This window comes from Nothobranchius furzeri, chromosome 11, assembly GCF_043380555.1.
Source record: "Nothobranchius furzeri strain GRZ-AD chromosome 11, NfurGRZ-RIMD1, whole genome shotgun sequence".
Lineage (NCBI taxonomy): Eukaryota > Metazoa > Chordata > Actinopteri > Cyprinodontiformes > Nothobranchiidae > Nothobranchius > Nothobranchius furzeri.
The window spans coordinates 42,634,266-42,655,513 of record NC_091751.1 but is presented as its reverse complement, the minus strand read 5'-3'; the positions used below and the strand labels follow the sequence as shown (position 1 = coordinate 42,655,513).

The 21,248-nt window shown below is 41.2% G+C and overlaps 1 protein-coding gene across 6 annotated transcripts in view; it reads right to left on the bottom strand.

The window, feature by feature from the left end:
- LOC107383537 (microtubule cross-linking factor 1) overlaps positions 1–21,248 on the bottom strand; it is a 323,529-nt gene that overhangs the window by 56,530 nt on the left and 245,751 nt on the right. For all 6 annotated transcript variants that reach the window (XM_054746802.2, XM_054746804.2, XM_054746814.2 and 3 more), the window contains exon 4: positions 188–247. In XM_054746802.2, the coding sequence (XP_054602777.1) occupies positions 188–247 (60 nt within the window). The remainder of the gene's footprint in view (positions 1–187; positions 248–21,248) is intronic.

Sequence of the window (21,248 nt, the reverse complement as noted above, 5' to 3'; positions counted from 1 at the left end):
TCCATCTGTATTCATCAGATTAAGGTGAGTTTTCCATTTTGTTTTTAACTAAATGATCAAGGAGTTCAATCAAAAGTTATTTTCACAAAAACTATTCCTGAAATTAAAGATTTTGTTGATTTATATAGCAATTTTAATAGCATCATATTTACAGTACTAATTACATGAAAGATAATGTGTTTTTTACCTGACTGGTGGATTTCTTGTCTTTGAAAGCTTCCCTGCTCCCTCGTCGTTTCAGCATAGTCTGAGAGAGAAAAAAACAATGTCATAAAAACATTTAAAAATCTGTCCTGTAAATCATTTTTGCGATTTTGCAAACTGACACCGATACGGTGGAATAAATGTGTTTACAATCATGTGGGTCAACTGAGGCTAAAAGGACTCGGAAAGAAGATGGAGAATCATTCATCTATGTGTTAACAACCTCATGTAAACAGTATGATGCTTTAAAACCCGTCTCATCCCACCACACATTTGGTGACACATGATGGTTCCAAAGAAAAACATCTCCTGCTCAGAGGAGAAAATCTGTCCTGCAGAAGCAGAAATCACAGTAAAAGCTGGGATGAAACGGAGCCTCCTGCATGCCAGCTCAGACTCAACAAGTAATAGAATCTTTCATTTTTATCACCTTATCACCTCTGTCTTACGTCATCATGGGATGAGCAGGAGACAAGCTGAGAGAGGAGAAAGGAAGGAATCCCTCGACGACACATCAACGTCCTGACAGACTTATTTACATGTGGAGATGATCAGAACATCATCTTTCTAGAAATCATGTTTTCTTCTGCCCTAACATGTGGCCATTGTAAAGAACAATAAACCGGTGTCCAAACGGCAGCTTCAAACCTGCAGACATCCTTTTTGCACAAATACTGAAGAAAACAAGCAGCTTCTTGTGTTTCTGGGAAGCTAAAATCATAATATGAAGATATTATACTTTAAATGTTGTGTAACAATATGATGTTAAATTAAATCAGTGTTTTTACTGTTCAAAACCTCTTAAATGTGTAAAAATGAACCCGTTCTTCAGTGGGTTCTTGTGTGTGTGGTGCTCTAACCTCTCCAGCTATATAGCTGAAACTCTCCAAATGTGGACACAGTTTAGCTGGAAATTTGACCCAAAACACCCCTCCTCACGTGCCCCATTTGGGGTAATTATCATTTCCTGCCTGCCTCCCTAGATGCTTGTTTTCAGTTATGGCACTAGAAAGGTTAGAGGAGAAATTGCTCTTTCTCTAAATTATGTGACATTTGATCTTCCAAAGATTTCTTTAGATATTTCCAAATGAGACATTTTATCCAGAAAAACTTCCCAACCTTTCCAAACCTGCTGAATAGTAACTTTCTAGACGACATTCATAGTATCCCCTCCACTTCCCTTGAGGAAGTCAGGGGTAGTTGGGAAGCTGACCTTCGTATGAAAATTAGTGGTGAAATGTGAGAGATCATTCTTAGACATATTCCTGGTTCTTCAATGTGCATGCGACATGATCTGATACGATTAAAAGAGCCATTTTTGACTTAATTTTTGACTTATGCACAAATATCTATGGTAGAAACGTTTGCCTTAGTCCCCTGGGCGCTACATTTGGTATTGCTCCATCTTTCCCTTTATCCAGTAAGGCTTGTGATGTCATTGCTTTCCCAACCAGGAGTATTTTGCTCACTTGGAAGCAGAGCTCTCCATCGTGCATCTCCAGACGAATTAGAGAAACAATGCTTTTCTTAAAACTGGAAAAAAATAAGTTGCACTTTGAAAAGAACCAGCCTGCAGACACGGACCTCTTTGAAACTTTTTAGGAAACTTTACATTTCTCTTGACGAAAGGACTGATGATTGTGATGAAATGTTCTTTTTGTTGTTTGGTTAGCATTGCATTATAATTATGTAACGGTAAATTTTATAAATCATTAATTCTTTGTACATCTTTCAAAGGGATGACTGGTTGGGGGGTTCATGCAACACTATCAGATTTCTTATATAATAAGTGGTGATGTGCTGTGGGTGAAATAAACTTGGACATCTAATTTAAAATAAAGACGTGGGAAAAAGAAAAATAATAAATCACAGAAACTTTGGTTTGACTGGTTCTGATTCAGATACACGTCAAACTGAAAGCATCCATAAAGTAAAGCCTCGACCTTCGTTCCTACATCATCACATGATGAGTTTAGTCAAACTTTGACTCAGTGATGAATAAAAACTGAATCAAAAAGATGAGATCATTTTTGTTGTGATTTGGTAATAAATAAATTAATAAAAACACAACATGAATCAGATTTTGTTTCCACGGACTCTGTTTTGCTTTTCTTTTTGTCTCGCTCACATTTTTCCACAGAAAACTCCTGACTGCACAGGCTCCGTTAGCTCAGAAAGCATCCAGACACAGTCCGTCATGGCCGCATGTGGAAAACATGAGGGAGGAACCCGTTTTGGTCCAGACCAGCAACAGGCTCTGACCTAGATCCTGGTGACATCACTTTACCAGCAACCTACAGCGGCTGTATGAAAACCAGAGCTCAGACAAGACTCAGTTCTGTCATTTTCCCATTTTTAAGCGTCTAAAACTCATTTACTCTAATTAACGCAGCACACGTCCAAATTCACTGGTTCTTCACCAACAGTAGTGGTCTATGCCCATTAGAGAAGGCAAAAGCGAATCTCCACAGGGATTAAACGACATGTTACACATCAGACTAACAAGATCAAGGATCCTATTTTATTATACGTTTAAATCTTTGAAAAGTGATCAGATTAAAGATGGTGGTTCTCTTCAACACATGCTGTAATTTAGGAGGGGTTGGAAACCAAACTGAATAGCTTCTAGATTACAAATAAATAATTAATACCATCTGTGACAGTTATATCATGTGACCCTGACTCCATAATTACATATTCAGTGTGATATAAACTAAAAATCTGCACATTTTCTTACAACAAACGAGTCCAGATCTCTAATTTAAAAAGAGGAATTCAAGTGGATTCGGAATTTAGCTTTAAGCTTTTTTATTTTTCCATTTTCAGCCCTGGGATTAAAGATTAGAAGTGTTATAACTCAAAAAAGAAACTATTTCCTGTCTGTCACAGCAAGTCTACGTTGAACAAGCATTAAGCATTAATTAATTCCTCTCCACAGTAATTAGACAAGCCTCAGAGGGAAACATTGTGGTGAGTGTTTGCAGGTGTAGGACTTATGCAAGTTCAGACCGTGCTGCAGCTATAATCAGTTATGTTCGCAAAGACAGTGTAGGATGCCACGTCTTCGGACTCACTTGTTTGTGCGGGAATCATTTTTGGAACAAGTGTCGGATGACTTCACACTGACATCAACCTAACAAGTCCTACAGAGGGGAAGAAAAGACAGTTTTGGGAGTGGAGGGGAAAGAGTGAGAAGGAGAGCACAGCGAGTGTATTTTCAGCAGCATCTGTATTCATCGGCTTGGCCTACTTATGATTTTCCTCAGACGGCACGCTGCAGAGAGGCGTCTTGCAGTGGCAAGATTAAACAGGAGGAGTGATGTGGCCGCACGAAGGAGGGTGGGATACGGGGGCTGGTCCGGGATGCCGAGCACAAAAGGAGCAGAGGAGACCGTTAAGATTCAGATTAGCCTATTTCAGCCTTGACAGAGGGGAGCTCAGACCCCGACACAACAGAGAAAATGTGGCTCAGAGAGATAAGTCACTCTGAAATGTTTAGAGGCAGATTATGTTACTGAGATCTGGATGAATAGGCGCTCAATCTGTAATCCGTTTCAATAAATTAATTATTAAACACTTGAGCGAATGCATTAAGAAACGAATTCCCTCTTTTTGTCACTTCTTGCTTTTCAAACCAAGGACACACACTGATGCAAAAGAGGTTTCCACGAGAGCTCCTGCTACACTAGGATTAATAGAGCCATGTTATTTTTACACGGATGATCAATCTGTGGTCGGTAGCACCTGCAGTAGACTAAATATACTTCATCTGGATGTGCTCCATCAGCTAACAATGCACCATGCAACCCTTTGGAATTTAATTTGCAGCTGAAAAGACTCCACAATCCCTCAGACTGTCAGCAATAAGGCAAGAAAATTATCTCCAAAAGTCCTCCTAAAGCATCAAAACAAAGTGCAATCTAAGGATGGAGCGGAATGCATACCTGCAGTCATCCAGCTTCATCAGTAAGTGAGGATGTTGGTATCTATTTTATGCTTTTTTTTTAGGGCATCCTGGTGCAAGCTCGAATGAGGCTGAGGATTTGTCAGCTTACATCTAACTGATCTCTGAGGGCACTCCAATGTCAGGTCATCCCGAACGGATGTCAGCATCTTGTAAAACGAGCGAAACGTCTTTATCACATTGCTGTTTTTGACATTAATGACTGCCCAGAGAGATCTTCCTCCACCCTGGTGCTGGATTTGGACTCAGACGATACTCAAAGAAGCAAGAGCAGAACTTTGGAAGAGACGCCCGACATGTGATTTATCATGTACGTTAGGAAAATGGAGATTTTGTCAAAAATGTAGGCGGAATTTCATTTTAATCCTAATTCCTACACCACACCTACAGTACATTGTGAGTGTGTGTTTGGGTTAAGATTAAGAGCCGTACCAGCTCCTTTAGTGATGATTTTCTCAGTAAAACGTGTTTTATAAGCCACAACAACCAATGCAACATCTAGTTTATTTACTAATGTTCATCTTCCATCTGTTGCAAGCTGAGTAACTAGTTACACAACTAATCCGCAACTGACTGAACAATATTAGAACATTTTGCACCTCAAATTTAATTTAAAATTAGTCATAGAGTTAATATCTTCCAGAACTGTCTCATCTTAGTTCCCATGAGTCAGAAAGTACAAGAAATGTGAGAAGGAACACAAGTACAGAGTCGTGTCACGCCAATAGGCAGGGCAGGCTGCAGCTTGGGGTCTCCTGGCCACCGGGGGTCTCCAGAGGGCTGATAAATCTCCCGACAGCTTAGCCTACATGGCTAGTCACAGACACGTAAATGCCTCATGGACTGGCACTACCTATTGTAGCTGCCATAATGATCGGATGCCATTTTAGATGGGTCTTCATTTGCCCCACGTGCATTCATTTCCACTAAGGAAGGTGCTTATCGAACTAAAAAAAAACGTTTATTATGTTTTTATTTATTTATTTATTGTTTTTCACAAAATCAGACATGATAGTTAAAATATACAGTGGTATAGAAAAATTACTTTTTCACACAGGGCAATGTAGGTTTGAATTTTGTTCTCTCCCTAAATAATAAAAACCATCATTTCAAAACTGCATTTTGTGTTTACTTGTGTTATCTTTGACTAATGGTTACATGTGTTTGATGATCAGAAACATTTTGTGTGGCAAACATGCAAAAGAATAAGAAATCAGGAAGGGGGCAAATAGTTTTTCACACCACTGTAGATATAAATAAATGTAGAATAAAATAAATGTAATAAAAATAAAATATTAAATCCCAACAGGTAGGCTAGTGATCCCACGTGATCGGTTCTCAATAGTACACCGGCTGTTGCAACCGCGGGCTGCACAAAAAACAGGAATAGTTGCTCACTCTGCATTGATTCGAGTTGGGTTTGGAGAGTAAGGAAACCATCCAATATGGGCTCTGTAGCGCCCAATGAGGCATCTATGTATTCAGGTCTGTGTAGTCAGTGGCCCTGAAGGTAAGCCAAAGAATAAGAATTTGACATTTCTGGGTCTGACCAAATATTTCTCTCTTTGCTTAAGAACTAGCAGAGTAAAAGCTTAAAGAATTATTGAATAAAATAATTACATATTTGTCCATTCCGTTGACCCATTATTCATCTGCTGATGAGTCAAAAGAAAACAAAAATGTGGTCAGACTCAGAGTCTTCGTTTTCCTTTTTTGCCTTCCAGGGCTTCCGTAGACTATTAGATGACCAAATCAGTGTCATGTCCTAGAACAAATGATTTTCTCAGTAGGATGTCGAGTGAAATATTTTATCCACTTTCCCTTGAGATTTTTTTATTGATGATCGAATGAAAGAGACTTCACTATCGTCATTGCAACAGTTTGAGTAAATAGTGGGATTATTCATTGGAAAACTACTGGAGATCGTAGGTCCTATAGATCAAGACAACAATGATCCTCATCCCCCGGTTGTCATAGCAACATTTGACAACATCCACAGGCTGTAGATCATCCTGTGAGGCAGCGGGATCACATCCTATCCCTTGTTTCTCTTCGTTAGACTGACCCTGATCTCTGAGTGCAGCAAACATTTGGCTTGAGAGGAGCACAAAGAACTTTTTTAACTCTTTTCCAAAAAGTAACCCAACTTTTGGAAAACGTCTAGCATTACCAGAACATAACACCAGTCTTATGACATTTCCCAAAGTGTCTGCAGGGAAGTGTCTTGAGTTTCGAAAACAACAATAATATTAGGAGTTTTCTCAATCATTGAATAAAATACGAAACAGGTGCTATAAAGCAGCACCACAGTGCATTGTCTGATATTAATCAGGTCTGGAAGCAAACCACAAGTCAGCCTTTATATCATGTGTGCATGCATAAACCATCAGCATGCTTGCAAACCAGTCATAGCATGCTGCGTGTTTAATGCTGAGTCTACAGATCCCACGACGAGGAGAGCGTAATGAGAGAGGGGAGGAGGTGACACTTCAGTGAGCACTCCTGTAAGCAGCTTTATCTTCTGTAAAATGTATAATTACAGTCAGGTCCACTAGAGTCCCATCATGAAACACACGGCCATTTTTAATCCCAAAAATTTTACTGTTGGATTTGAAGTACATGAGCATCGTGAGCAGAAATAACTTGGGGAATATTTTAATGAATTATGTTGTCATATGTTTGCAGATTACCCTCATTTTCAATTATGGTTTTGTTTCCAACCCCCCCCCCCCCCCCCCCCCCCCACACACACACACACACACAAATGTTTTCGCTCAGAAACTAAACTGAGAAGACTTTCAGACGCCCACAGTGACAGTAAAACTAATTTGCGAGGAAATTTGCAGCGCAAATTTTGGCCAAAATCCCTTCTACGTGACAGTGATGCTCCCGTATGTACAGTCCATGGATGCTCCTCGACTCATGCAGGGAAACTAGAAAACTTGCAAACATTGTGAGACATTTTAAAAAACACCCTAGTGGATGCTGTTTACAATTTCTGACAGATTTTGCAGCAAAAATATGCTGACTTTACATTCAGACTGAAGGAACTAAAGGACAAAAAAGCTCAGAATTTTGTATTTGAAATATATTTAGCTGCTGCTCAAGAGAAGGTAATTTCCAAAAGTAGAAGGACCTTGTTTATGACAAATAATTACATGTAGTCCCCTTATTCCCAGTCCACTGGATTGATGTGCAGTAAAATCAACTAAATCTACAAAATAATCCAAAATTAAAATGCGTCTTCATTCAATTAAATTAAATTCAAAAATACTTTATTAATCCCAAAGGGAAATTAAAGTTTCAGTACACACAATTCTGAGATCAGACATTCATACATAGACACATGACAAGAATTGGTGACTGTGGTCATTCGCAACCCGAGTCACGCTATTGTAATAGATCAAGAGGATTTACGGTATATGAGGATAGAGTCAGGGGGAGGGAAAAAAGGGCACATCAGAGTTAACCTCCACAGAGAGGGCAGCTTTGCTATGCAAAAAAAAAAAAAAACCTCAGACAGATATGCACACATACTTCAGACATTACACAACATAAGTGTCCACTAGGTGGGGAGGTAGGGTTGGGACTCTCCTCACTTCAGTGTGTGCAGCCGCATGGAGCAGCGCTCATCACCTCCGTTTGGACAGGGGAGGGAGATGGTGGGTTAGAGGGCATATTGACTCCTAGATACGGTTCCACGGCCTTCACTGGTCACCATCCCACCCAGGCTGGGATAGGGAGAAAAGGTTTCCATAGCGGCGGCAGCATTCCACATTTCTTCTGAGGGGGAGTTTTCACTTCAGCCTCACAGGCTCCAAGGGCATCAGATTCAGAAAAAAATTGTTTTGGGGACAGACAGAGATAATTTCCTCTCTGCCTTAGAGTTCTGTTGGTCTTCAACCCCTCTAGATCCAATAATGGCGTAATGAATCCATCCCAATTCGTGTTGATCTGTCCACTCGCTCCTTGATGGAATCCACCTTTTGTGCCAGAGCCTGAATCTCAGCCAAAGTTCCAAGCTTACGACTCATCTCGACAATTATATGAGTTTGTGCGTTCACAGCACGATGCATTCCATCCCTGAGCTCCGGGATTGAGCAAATATTTCTCGAAAGCTCGTTAATTTTCCAGTAAGCCAAACAGCAGGAATCCCGACACCAAAACGACGAATATCCAAACATTGTCAGAATCCTCTACATACAGTTGAAAGAGGCATATCAGGTTCCACTGTTTCCAGGAGTCCATGATATACCCAGCTGGCTCTGTCCCAGAGGGGCATCCGGGAGCCCCTTCTCCCGTTCTCATCGTTGAAAAAATTTTGTCAATCGTGTTGAGAGACCAACTGACCAGGTCCATGTTTATTAAGTCGAAAGGCTTTTTAAACATGTAGTGAGGACAGCTCGGGATGTCCCAGTTGGTCCACATTCAGACGCTGGACCTGCTCCATTGCCCTGTGAACAGCAGTAAAGGCAGCAAATCTTTCACAGAAATTATTGGCCTGTCGCCTGGCTGGACTGTCCATCACTGGTTTCCAGGGTAACAAAAGACTCCTAGATCGAAAACAGCAACCTGGACTGGACACAAACATGTAATATTTGTAATGATTACTTTATGGTGCTATGATAGTAAGAACAACACAAGACAGAGCCTGGTATTGTTTTTGCAGGATTCAGGGGCCTTATGTATGGTGACGAGTGCAGAAGTGGCAGAACCACCACAGGGACACTCAGCTGCTACAGGCTAGAGGAGGGAACTGGACGTGGACGATTTTGTTGTAAAAGGGTCATCTGGGGGTAGTCGAGCTGCATAAATACACGAGCAAACAAGTGTAACTTCTTCATATAAGAAGCCTTAGACACGCCCATCTACTTCCGGACCATGGGTCCCCGAAAGAACGAAAAAATTAATGCAAGTCAACGGGGCTAAAAACACTATTTTCTAATCCACTTTGCCTTAGACCCTGGATCGCACATATGTTGTACTGCAACTTAAATGAAAAGTAATGATGGATGTTTCGACCATGCCAGTTACGTACTTTGAGATTCATCAGCTTGTAAGAGTTTGTAATTAGCATGACTACACACTAGAAATTGGCACGTCGCATTTGTAACGTCACCACATAATCTCCTCTCCCATAGCGTAGCTGCTACTTACCAAACGGCCAGATTTATGGTGGTTCTTTCCTCCTGTGGGAAGTTTGCCATTTTCCCTCAGTTTTCTCCATGTTGTAGTGGCTTTAAATGTCGAAAGGCGATCTATAACAATGCAATAAAGCTGAATTGTTAACCATTGGTTTGGAAGCCTGTTGCGCTACTTATTCCGAGCAAAGCTAAAGTCCATCTGATTATGTAAACTGTTTATCAGAAAAGCTAATGACCAGTGGTCCAGACATTTAAATACAACTGCCAAGTTAACAAAGTCAAATCTGTTATCAGGTGGAAAAGTCCAACTTAATGTCAAAGACTTGGCACACTCGTTATGCTGTCTTGTTTGAGCCACAAACTGCCCTGTTTAAAATGTTAAATAAGGGCAAAACCTAAAATAATGTTTCCCCCTGTTCGAAAATAAGCGCATTCTTGGTATCAAAATGTGTCTTTAAAATTCACGGACATCATATGTGAAATCCATGGCACAAAACAAGCGGAATTAGATAATAGCATTTTTAGCCCCATTGACTTGCAATCATTTTTTCGTTCTTCCGGGACCCTTGGTCCGGAAGTAGATGGGCGTGACTTAGGCTCCTTATTCAGTTTTCTGCTTGCTAAAATATAACCTGAGACATTTACAAAGTCATAAGTAGAGGAAGCAATAAGGTTTAGCAATTTTGGAAGTTGTTCTGCATTAACTATCTCACCCAAGATAATCAGCTCTCATGACTCTGTGGCTCTCCCAACCTTCTTAAGTCAAGCCTCTACTGTCTGACGGACGGGAATGTTTGATATTTTAGACAAAGAAGATCAACGGTTCAAGAGAGGTAAAGTTTAATCTTAAAAACGTAAAATGCAGCTTTAAATCTCATCTCCAGGCATTTTCATTTCATTCCACACTTTTAGGAATGTGATAAAAACATCTCGCATAGAAAGTGAATTACCCAGGGAACCAAACAGACAAAAATATCAGAGGATCATGGTCTTACTGATATGTGGTCAGAGGACAGTTTGTTTCACCTTTGCTTGTGTTTGCTACTGTTTTTTTTAATGAACATATACCAGCAAAAGGTCCTAGCTTTCTGATTTAGTTCCTGGCCAACAGAGATTTCTTCTTCACGCTTTAGTTCCTTTAGCACTCGTTTCGGGCAATAGCTCACCAGACAAGCAGTGGTTTAGTTGAAAATTAAGTACTCTGCACTGAAGCAAAGCATCTTCTTGGAGACTGTACAAGCACAATTAAAACATTTATAATAATTACTAACTTTAACCGCTTTTGTAATAATCAAATTCCTCCATTAGGGTACACAGCCAGCTAAAACTCCAATTAGCTTTAAACATCTGGGATGCATCATTGATAGCTGGTTCGTTTCCTAATCATTGGTCCAGGTTATCCAGCATGATTAAGCTCCATCACACCCAGTTCAGAAGACTTTAATGAAAAGGTTAAAGCAAACTTAAGTCTGAAATTTTCATTCACCAAGTTGATAACAGCACAAACTAAACTCATAGGCAGATATTTCTTTAAAAGACTCGTTCACTGAGGAACCGTGTATGAATCTGACTTGCATATGTATGCTGGACGTTTACTTCACCTCCCATCGACTACGTTGTCTGCAGAAAAGAAATGCACGGGAAAACATTTGGGTCAGAAAATGCCAGTCTCCTCTACGTCACAGGGAAAATGAGTATTTATCGCCCTGCCCACCTTGGCTCACAATCGCAGAAGGCTGTGTTGCCAGGAGATCTGAGCACATCTCAGCCAGTAGAAGCTAGCAGTTAGCATTAGCAATTCCACAGCATAGCAGAACACATTCAGGCTTGTGTTATTTGTGGAGATGAAACAGCAACGTTACAGTTTTTACCCAAGAAAGAAGAGCAAACAGAGGCAGCGGAAGAGTTGTGTTGCTGATAGCCAATCAGAGGTGAGATATGTTTTACACAGAAAACAACTCATAAGGCATTAGTTTATACTAGAGACCACAGCAAATTCACTGACAAGATGAGGGAACAAGACTTTATGTAGACCTGGGCTGAATTTGTGTAACTGCTTAAATAAGCTAAAGGATAGCTCAGTTCCTCCCGCGGTGATGGAAAGGGGCTGATAGGATCACATCCAATATGAAAAGAAGTCTGCAGCCTCCGAGACCCGGAGTGAAGCTAAAAAAAAAGGAATGAATTTGAGCCGCTACACTAACAGCTATAAATGTCACTGTGCCTCAGACGAGCCAGGAGCAGGGAGGAGCTGACGGGTTATCTGCCTGCGAGCGCCAACAGGTCAGCCGAGTATTCTGGGATGGCAGCCTGGCTGTGAGCCAGCGCTGAGGTCAGCAAGAGAAGGAAAGGCTGACGTAGCTCCATCACCCATCATGAGCCGAAGAGGAACCATGTTGGTTTACTCTGAAGATGAACCCTCTGATTTATCAGCAGCATTTACTCTAAGATGAGAAGGCATCCCACACCTTCTCAAGCTGTTCCTGTAAATATGTCTCAGACTCGTAAGGCATAATCTGCTCTTTAGGGGGTTGTTTAAGGAAACACAATCTGGTTGTGGACATTTTAAAAAGTAAACAAGTCTCTGTTCCGTATCTTAATGAAAAACTGAGTAGAAACTAATAATCATATCTGACTAATGTCTCCTAAAATATAATCACAGAAAAACAGTTTATGGGTCAGAAAACAGAGGATTGGGTCCGATTGGAGTGTTTTTTCTTTTACTCTCTTTTTAAATCTTTCTATATTATATTTGTATTGTGATTTTATGTATTTAATCTGCCCATAATTTAATTCTTATTTGATATTTTTATCTGTTTTCATTCTGGTATTTTAGGTATTTATTTTAGGTGCCGTTTCTGAGTTTGTAATGGACCTTTGTGTCTGTTAATAAGTCTATTGGGTAAAATTTGTGTGTGTGTGTGTGTGTGTGTGTGTGTGTGTGTGTGTGTGTGTGTGTGTGTGTGTGTGTGTGTGTGTGTGTGTGTGTGTGTGTGTGTGTGTGTGTGTGTGTGTGTGTGTGTGTGTGTGTCCTGTCTGGCTGTGGAGCAAACAGAATTGATGTCTGAATGCTGGTAACAAGCCTTACAGATTTACTCTCAGGTGGAGCATCAAAGCGTCTGCTTTTAATGTCACGCCTGATACTTAAAACTTTATTGTTATTGTTTTTGAATGCTTTGAAATTCCGACCAGACATGGAAACAGAGGTGAAAGAGAAAGGAAAAGACAAAAGGTGTGTGTGTGTGTGTGTGTGGGGGGGGGGGGGCACAAGAATAAACAATAATGAACAAGAGTCTGCTTCTAGACCTGCAGAAAGAGAGAAGAAAAAAAAGGGACACAACAACAATACAACAAGATCCAGTTATCACTGCTTCAACTTGATGAAGAAATATATAATCAACATTGTTTAACTGAACAATCACACGATAATAAATCACAGTGCATTAAGTGCCCACCATAGCCTTAAGACATGTGTTGAACGTTCCCAAGTCCATACTTATGGACCATACGGTTCCAAGTGTTCGACCCTTTCTGCTGGGGTGCTGATGAGCAGGCTCCCCCGCCCAATGCTGAGCACAGCAACCCACCACCCCAGACCCCAACCGGACAGACGGATCTCCCTCCTAGCCTCCAGCCCCAGGAAGCCAAGCGACAACAGAGGTGTGTGTTGGGTAAAATTTCTACAGAAACATCCCTCAGATTTTTCTTAATGAAAGACAGTTCACAAACCTGCCCATTATCGCCCCATATGGGACTGAAGTGTAAATTCTCGGCCCGGGAGTTAAACTCTGCGGTGCGGATGACCCAGAAATATGAGTAAATATGAGGATGTGCACATTTGCAGGGCTTGAAAATGCATGCTGAAGACGTTAATGATCAATAACGCAATACACGTCATGGAAAAATAATTGCTGGACTTTAATTAAAGCTTTACCTTTGTGTGCATGCTAATCTTGTGGCTAGGGGCATGTTCATAACCACCACCAGCCAAGGGAAGATCATGGGTTTTCATTATAAAGCCATTAGTTATGTTTTTATGGTAATAAGGCAAAAATATAAGAAATCTCATTACCTTGTGACCATAAACTTGAATTTGGATGGTTCCCACCACCATTTCCAACAACAGGGTATTATTCTCTGCAGGGTGTCAGATTAAAGGATAGGGGGGAGAAAAATGGGGGTACAAGAGTCCATCTGGCTGATAATGAGGTCAACCTCCTCCCCATGCGCACCGCTTCCCACCACTTAGTATTACACTGTGGCCTTGTGCAAATCAAAACCTTCACAACGGGATGTTGATAGGAGGAAGGGGCTGTTTAAGTTTACTGCATAGTGTTTGTAGCTGGGAAACGGCAGGAAAGAGACATTAAATGAGGTGAGTGTGAGGGACAATAAAACATAATTAAAAAAATATTCAAGATAAGCAAGCTGCCATAGAAAGTTGTAAAAGATATACTTTGGGCAGCAGAAACTCTCAGTCAGCATCAGCTTTGTTTCTCAACCGTTTGTCCTTTAGGACCCCCAGCCCCAACTCCTACCCACATACCCACAAAATATGCGATTAAATACAAACTCTTTACAGACATACAGTTATATCTCTGATACAGAGCTATGATTATGTGTTATTGGGCGTTAGTACATGTAATTTTTACAGATATAATCATGATAACCTCACAATTTCAGCACAGACAAAACTCTGGAGACCCCTGCCATCTTGTAACAGGCCCCTGGTTGGCCACCACTGTCATAGATTAATAAGATCTTTGCCTCATATTCATGAATTTTACTCTGAAGGTTAAAAAGGTTCCACATGACCACTGATGTGAATGCTTCTGAGATCTGTGATTCCCAAGACCGGAAAATTTTAATGGCAAGGACTTGAAATATCACTGGTTGAAATAAACGTTTCTAAAATGCTAAATTATAAATATCAGTATGGGGTACAAGATTTAGAAACTTGACCAGTTTCATATCTGACACCACTCTGCATCCCTCTTTTAGCAAGAAACTGCACTTAACAGCTTTGTGGAGCGGGTAGATGCCCCATAGGGAGCTCTTTGCCTGCTTTACAGCTGTTAACTGTGACTTATGACATCATAAGTTAGCATCCTGCTTTAGGACAAACACATTTCTTAATATTGTACCATTTGTGTAGCACTAAAGCTGAGACACAATGATATTTAGGATCATTTCAGTGTTTTGGAATATTTTCAGATGTTTTCATGATTTGTGTTCTGAGAATTTGATGTTTCATAACAACTCCTAATGAATATAAGATCCTTAATCATTTTCTGGTCATTTTTTATCAGTTCTGTTTGTTTATTAAATTTTTCTGATCAGATTGACTTTTAAACCACATAACATGAAATGGTTTGTATTTTGCAAAAACTCACCTGGATGGTTTTGTTATTAAAATGATTGCAACAGATTATTGTTGTACAAAACCTGATGTTAAATAGACACAACTCAGGCCTTGGAGGACATCTTTGGTATGTTATTACTGTGTTGCTTTTCTAACTGCATTGTTGGTTCTTTTTTAAAACACAGAAAATGTTTCTTTTTTACCTTGCTGCTGACAGTTTTGCTCGCGGCTGCGCACTTCCTCAGAGCTGACACTGATGGTGGCGTCACTTCCTACTCAATTTATCCGTGGGCAGCAGAGGACGTTGTCACCCTCTGCTGCCCGCTCTCCCCTCTCTGATGATGCAGTCCCATGTGTGATTCAATGTGTAAACCCCATCGTCTCTGTTCATGGTCCCACATCCATGTCTCCTTATCTCTATAGCTTCTTTTATCCATCTTTTGTATTTCTGTTGTTCGGTGTTTTTGATCCTTGTGTTGTCCCAGTCCATTATATGGTTTTTTCTTGTGCAGTGATCTGTTACTGCTGACTTCTTTATTGTGCTTTCTGCTTCTAGTTTTGCTGCTCTTGTGTGTCTTCGACTTGCTTCTTTGTCGTATTCCTTTCTATGTTCTATTGTTCGTGTGTTGCGTTGGCGTCCGGTTTCTCCTATGTATGTTTTATTGCAGAGTTTGCATGGGATTTCGTAAACAACTCCACATTTATGTCCAGCTGATATTTTGTCTTTTGGGTGCACTAGTCTGTTTCTAACTGTTGTGTATGGTTATGTTGGTGTGTTTATGTTGTGTTTTTTCATTGTTGCTGTTATTTTTTCTGTTATGTCTTTGATGTATGGTAGGGTTATCACTGGTAGATAATGTCCTTAGAGGACATTTTAAAAACATCTGTCTTTTTTTAAACGCTTTCCATTGATTTGCTGTTTGATGTTTGTCTTATTGGGTTTTTATCCATTTTTGTTTGCTTGTTGTCATGTACAACCTTCAAATGTGCTCTATAAATAAAGTTTTACTCACCTGTTTGCTACTGTTTGATATTGTACTGTAACATGTCGCTGTTTCTGTCTAGATGCACCCTGGCCCTGAGAAGTGCTGCCACAGTGCAAGTGACAGTTGTTGCTGCAGGGAGGAGCTTCTCCTGATAGAACTGATGAAACACACCTGAGATCCAGCACGTGTCAATGTTAAACGGACCTGACCTGGGGGGAAGGGCACCAAGGAGTAATCTCACCTGGGGCACCAAAAGGGGTAGAGCCGGCCCTGGTTTGCGCTGTAAAGTGTTGTGAGATGACTTGTGTTATGAATTGTCGCTATATAAATTAAGTCAAGTGAAGAAAGTTGTTTTCAACTAAAGTCAGTTTATTCAGCAAAATCAAGGAGTTTTAGCTGGTTGGGCCAGATTTTAAAAACAATAGCAACTGCAAAAACATCAGGATGACCAAGTCATCAGTCGTCATAGCCTCAGCAGAGACTTTCAGCTGATACCAAACTCCATCTAAGATCAAACCTGACATACTTCCTCCTTCACCATCAGTGAGAATGTTTCCTGACCATTTTTCACTCGAGCCGACATTCCCCTGCGTGTTTAAGGAGGCTGTAGTTTCCCGGAGGCCCGTCTGTTCCTGCTGTTTGAAGGGGAGGTGAGAGACACATGGTATCAGCTGGAGTTACAGCCTGCCAAGCTGCTGTCAGCCTCCCTCAATACATCCACTAATGCAATGTGTTACAGCAAGGAGAAGGATCACTGGCTTTGGGTGGTAAATTCTGCTGGATTTATTTTTCTAGGTTAAAATAAAGCAGCAAACTCCACGACGATGGCTTTATGAGTTCTTGGAGATTTCTGCTGCAGCATCTTAAGTTCTGGATGCTTCCAGGTACATCCAGTTGCTTCCTTAAACTCTAAAAACATTACTTCAGAGACATTATAAATGCCTCGAGGCGTAAACACTGCCAGAAAAGATGTCTCAAAAGATGGCAATCCCTTTAAATTTGCACTGGTTATGAATGTAAAGATAAGAAGAGTTTGATCCGACTTGGAATGATGCTCCCTTGATTGTCTTTGCACCAAATAACCTAAAATTATTACAGCTGCAGGATTTCTAAGTATTTCATTATACAGTACATTTTACTAATTAGCAGATCTATCCAGTGGTTTTCTGCAGGAAGATCCTTTTCATGAGTGAAATATAATTTAATGCCTTTTTTTGATGAGTTTGAAGGATTATAATTGCATCATTCCTAAAGTGGCAAATTCCACACTTCAGCAAATTAAATCACTTGCAAAATTATTTCTTATACATCACAGAAACCCGTCAGTGAGGGGAACAAATTCCATGTTTCATGGGTTTTAAACTTCAAAGACCAGAGCTTCCGATTTTTAACCCATCGCCCTCCAGGGTTTCATCAAAAATGGATTATTTGACCCATTTTTCCCATATTAATAATAGTTTACTTATAAGAAAACTGTGTGTAACCTTTAAAAAAACCTCTGTTTTGCTTTTAAATCTTGATGTGGCAAGAGAAATCCTTTTGACGTCAAATATAAATTTTTCTACAGTAAAATTTGATTCATAGTCCAGATGTTTTGATAGTTTAGCCTAAATCTGGGCTGTACAATGAAAGAAGCTGGTCTCGGTTGCATAAATAGTAAATGTTGGCACATGAGCTTTGTGTGGATGTGTGTCACTGCAGCAGATTTAGTCCTGTTGCTGCTCCTCTCCTCGCTCCTGTTCTCCTCCTTATTGGCGGAGTCAGACACAAGATATTATGTAGGTCAATGAGATTCCTTTACACCACTTTGGCAGGAAACCACAGCAGAGGAGATGAGGGAAGGACGTGATGGCGAGGTGAAAACCCAACAATCAGAGCAAGAATGAACATAAAAAAATCAAAGGTTTCAAGAGTTTCTGGGAAATCCTTCCTGTGTTTGTGCAGTGAATATTTTCTGTGAGAAAGTGTGCAATGGTGAGCATTCACCGAGTGTGCTCAGGTTTTCACTATGTAGAAAAAGTGAACTGTATTTAACTCAAAAGTTCGATTTTGCAGTCTAAACATCCATCTTCTCATGCTCCAGTGTGATTTAAAGGCGGCAGTCTCCCTGGGGTCTCCACGCTCGGAGGGAGACATCTGGATCTACGGGGCTTGGATCTCTTCCATCTTCCGTGGGTCTTTGGGGTCAGCTCTGTGGCCCCTCACACTCCTAGAGAAACCTTACATACACGAGCACGTGTATGCACACAGGTGTTCACATGGTGCACTCACAAGAATGGACTCAGGCATTATTGACACATAAGCTAAGGCTGTGGTTGGCACTAAATGCACCGTGTGCTTTTCAGCAAAACTGTTACTGTTATACATCCTCATGTTGTTGGAGCAGTGATATTTTTGCTCTGTTGTATTTTTGTCTGTCCCCCTTTTTCCTCTCTCTCCCTTTTTCTACTGGTCCAGAAGTGGATTCTTATTCATTCTTAATCTTTGTGAACTTTTCCCCCCACCTCTTCCTTTTCTCTTCCTCTTTTCTCTTTCATTTCCGTCTGCGTGTTCGTTGGGATTTAAAAGAACCAAAAACATTTCGAATAAAGTTAAGATAGCAGGCAGGGCCCTAGAGCTGAATCTATACCGCTCCACCTGTGAGAGTTAAACTGTAAGGCTTGCCTTTGGCATCAGGGCTGATTGCTTTTCTACCAGACAGACCACGGGAAAGAAAAAATAAAAACGACCAAGTTTACTAGTTTTATCAACACATTAGCAGTGGTCTCTGGTATAAATGCATGCCCTGTGAGTGGATCTCGGGGGGGGGGGGGGGGGGGGGGGGGGGGGGGCTCTGGCGCTCCTATTTCAGGAAGTAGCAGAGGTTAGCAGAAGATGAGAGGATTTGGAGTCTTATTTCTTGATATTTGGACATCTCGCCTCTGATTGGCTAACAGCGATGCAACTCTAGCACTGACTCCATTTGCTTTGCAATGTTGAGGTTTTATCTCCACAAATAACACAAGCCTGAAGATGGGGCGCTGCTGAGTTTAGTCATTTAGCTTCTACTAGCTGAAACACACTCTGCTCTCTCCTGGACCTTGAACAACAGCCTTCCCCTTAGTGAGTCAAGATGAGAGAGTCCATGAATGCTAGTTTTCAGTGTGATGTGCAATTGGCAGGCTTTATAAATACGAGAGTTTCCTTGTCTATTTTCTATCGGCGGCTGATGCAGGAAATAGAAGAGAATTTCCACATTCAGCCTGCATGTTAAGCTCAGAGTGCCGGTCATATTTAAAAAATAAGTAACATTCGGTTTCTCTGTGAACTTGGTTTTTAATACTTGATTTCTATTTTGTGTGAAGCTGGCATGCTCTCCCAGTGCAGGAGTGATATGTTCTCCTACAGACCAGTTTTGTTTGTCTCTGCATGTCGCTCTAATAGAATAGTGACCTGTCCAGGGTCTCCTCCAGCCTCACGCTTTGTGACTGCTGAAGACAGACACCAGCATTTCTATCAGCTGAATATAATGAATAGTGGTAAATATCAGTTGGATAATTCATCGACCTACGTCCAGAGATGGTTTTCACTGACTGGTGTCTATGCAATAATCATTTAAAGAGCAAGTCACCCCCTACCAGAGTATTACTCCACTTCCTGTTTGAAAAATGCAACAAATGCTGTTGCCTAGCAGACCGAGAGGGCGGAGCCGCTAACAAATACACACACACAGAGGCTCACAACGATATTGTGACATCATATGGTACCAGTTGTACCGGAATGAAATGAGTGTTTTCCACCTAAAAGTAATTTCCCCCCTCTCCTCAGCAAGAACTAATCTGCATGAGATATTGCCTCAAGGTCGCATGCATTTGCTCGAAACTGTTTTCCTTTCCAGCCCAAGAGAAAAATGAAGAAAAGGACTCTCTCTTTTTAATAAATCAAAGAACTTTATTTTTAATAAGCTAATCAAATAAAGTGTTAGTCAATAATAAAATGTGAACCAATTTGTGAAATGAAAATATTAATTACTTTATTATAATCCTATAGAATATAATAAGTAATATTAAAGCTGCAAGCAGCGTCGTTCGGCCCTCGCAGCGAAGCTGCTCGTCCTCCGTCCGCGCCCCCTCCGCTCCATCCCAGATGCTCTCCAAACCCAGCTCTGCGTTTCTCCGTCCTGGCCGGCAGCCGGGGGCACCAGGGCACGTCTGGCGGAACAGAAAGTCAACCACCCCGACACCAGAAACCGTGAACGGCCTCCTCGTCCACACCTCACCCTGAGTCAGCATCCCCTCTGAGCCCAGCATTACACGTCTCACCACTAGGAGATACTCTATCTTTACCACACTGGTGATGTGATGTTCAGTCTCGGGCAAATCGGAGGCTGTTTGTGGAAGTTACAGTCAAACATAAGGTCACAGCGTCACGCCAGAAATCGCCATGGCATCAAAGCCCCTCCCTTTCTGAAAAGCTATCAGATCTGAATGGTCATTACAACATCATGAAGACAGTGCATGACCTGAGTGTCATGTTGACTAAATTAGAGGGGACAAATATGGGCATTTCACCATAAAACAGTAGACTTCCTGTAGTCAGGGGGCGGGGCTTAGGTGATGTCAGCTGTCCACATTGTCACTGTCTTCAGATGTGGTCAGTGATCACACAGACAAAGTTTGAAATTGATCTGATCATGCACATGGGAGTTATTAAGTCAAGTAACGTAATGGCGACTGGTCAAAGTTTGAGGCTTAGCCACGCCCACACCTTTAAACTTATTTAAAATCCGACGGTTGAATTATTTCCTCTATGTCTTAAGAGTATATAGCAGGAGTTTGAAGGTGATCGGTGGAAAGGACGACGAGACATCATTCTCCTAATAACGTGTGCGAAAACCACTAAATCGAGTACTTGGACCAAAATGGCCGACCTCCTGTGCGACATTGGACTTGGCTCCAAGAGACTTTTTTGTAGGTCCGGAGACACTACATTAGTGTGCCAAATTTCGTGATCCTCAGTCAAAGCATGGCTTGGGGCTGATAGTTTTAATGGTCCTAGGGGGCGCTATTTCAGAAAATAGGCCACGCCCACAAACTTCAGCTGTCCAATTCTATTAGGGGTCAGAGTAAGATCACTCATCAGAAATTGTGTGGTGATGTCACAATGATTGAAGAAATGAGAGACAAACGTATTTCCATGGCCTGATGGTGAATTTCGCCATGCTCCCAAAGCCCCCTCTTTATTCGAAACCTGCCAGTACTATAAACCAAGTGACCTCAACTTGTCTGCTGCTATTTGCCAGTGATTGCTGGTGATTGGTTAAAAGGAGTCCAATAGGGAGCTGTGAAAAAAAGAGTGGCGTGGCGACAGGTCAAAGTTTGAGGCTTAGCCACGCCCACACCTTTATACTTATTTAAAATCCGTAGGTTGAATTTTTTCCCCTTTGTCTTAAGAGTCTATAGCAGAAGTATGAAGGTGATTGGTGAAAAGGGCGATGGTGCAACACTCTCCAAACAATGTGTGCGAAAACCACTAAATCGAGTACTTGGACCAAAATGGCCGACTTCCTGTGCGACTTGGTGCTTGGCTCCAAGAGACTTTTTTGTAGG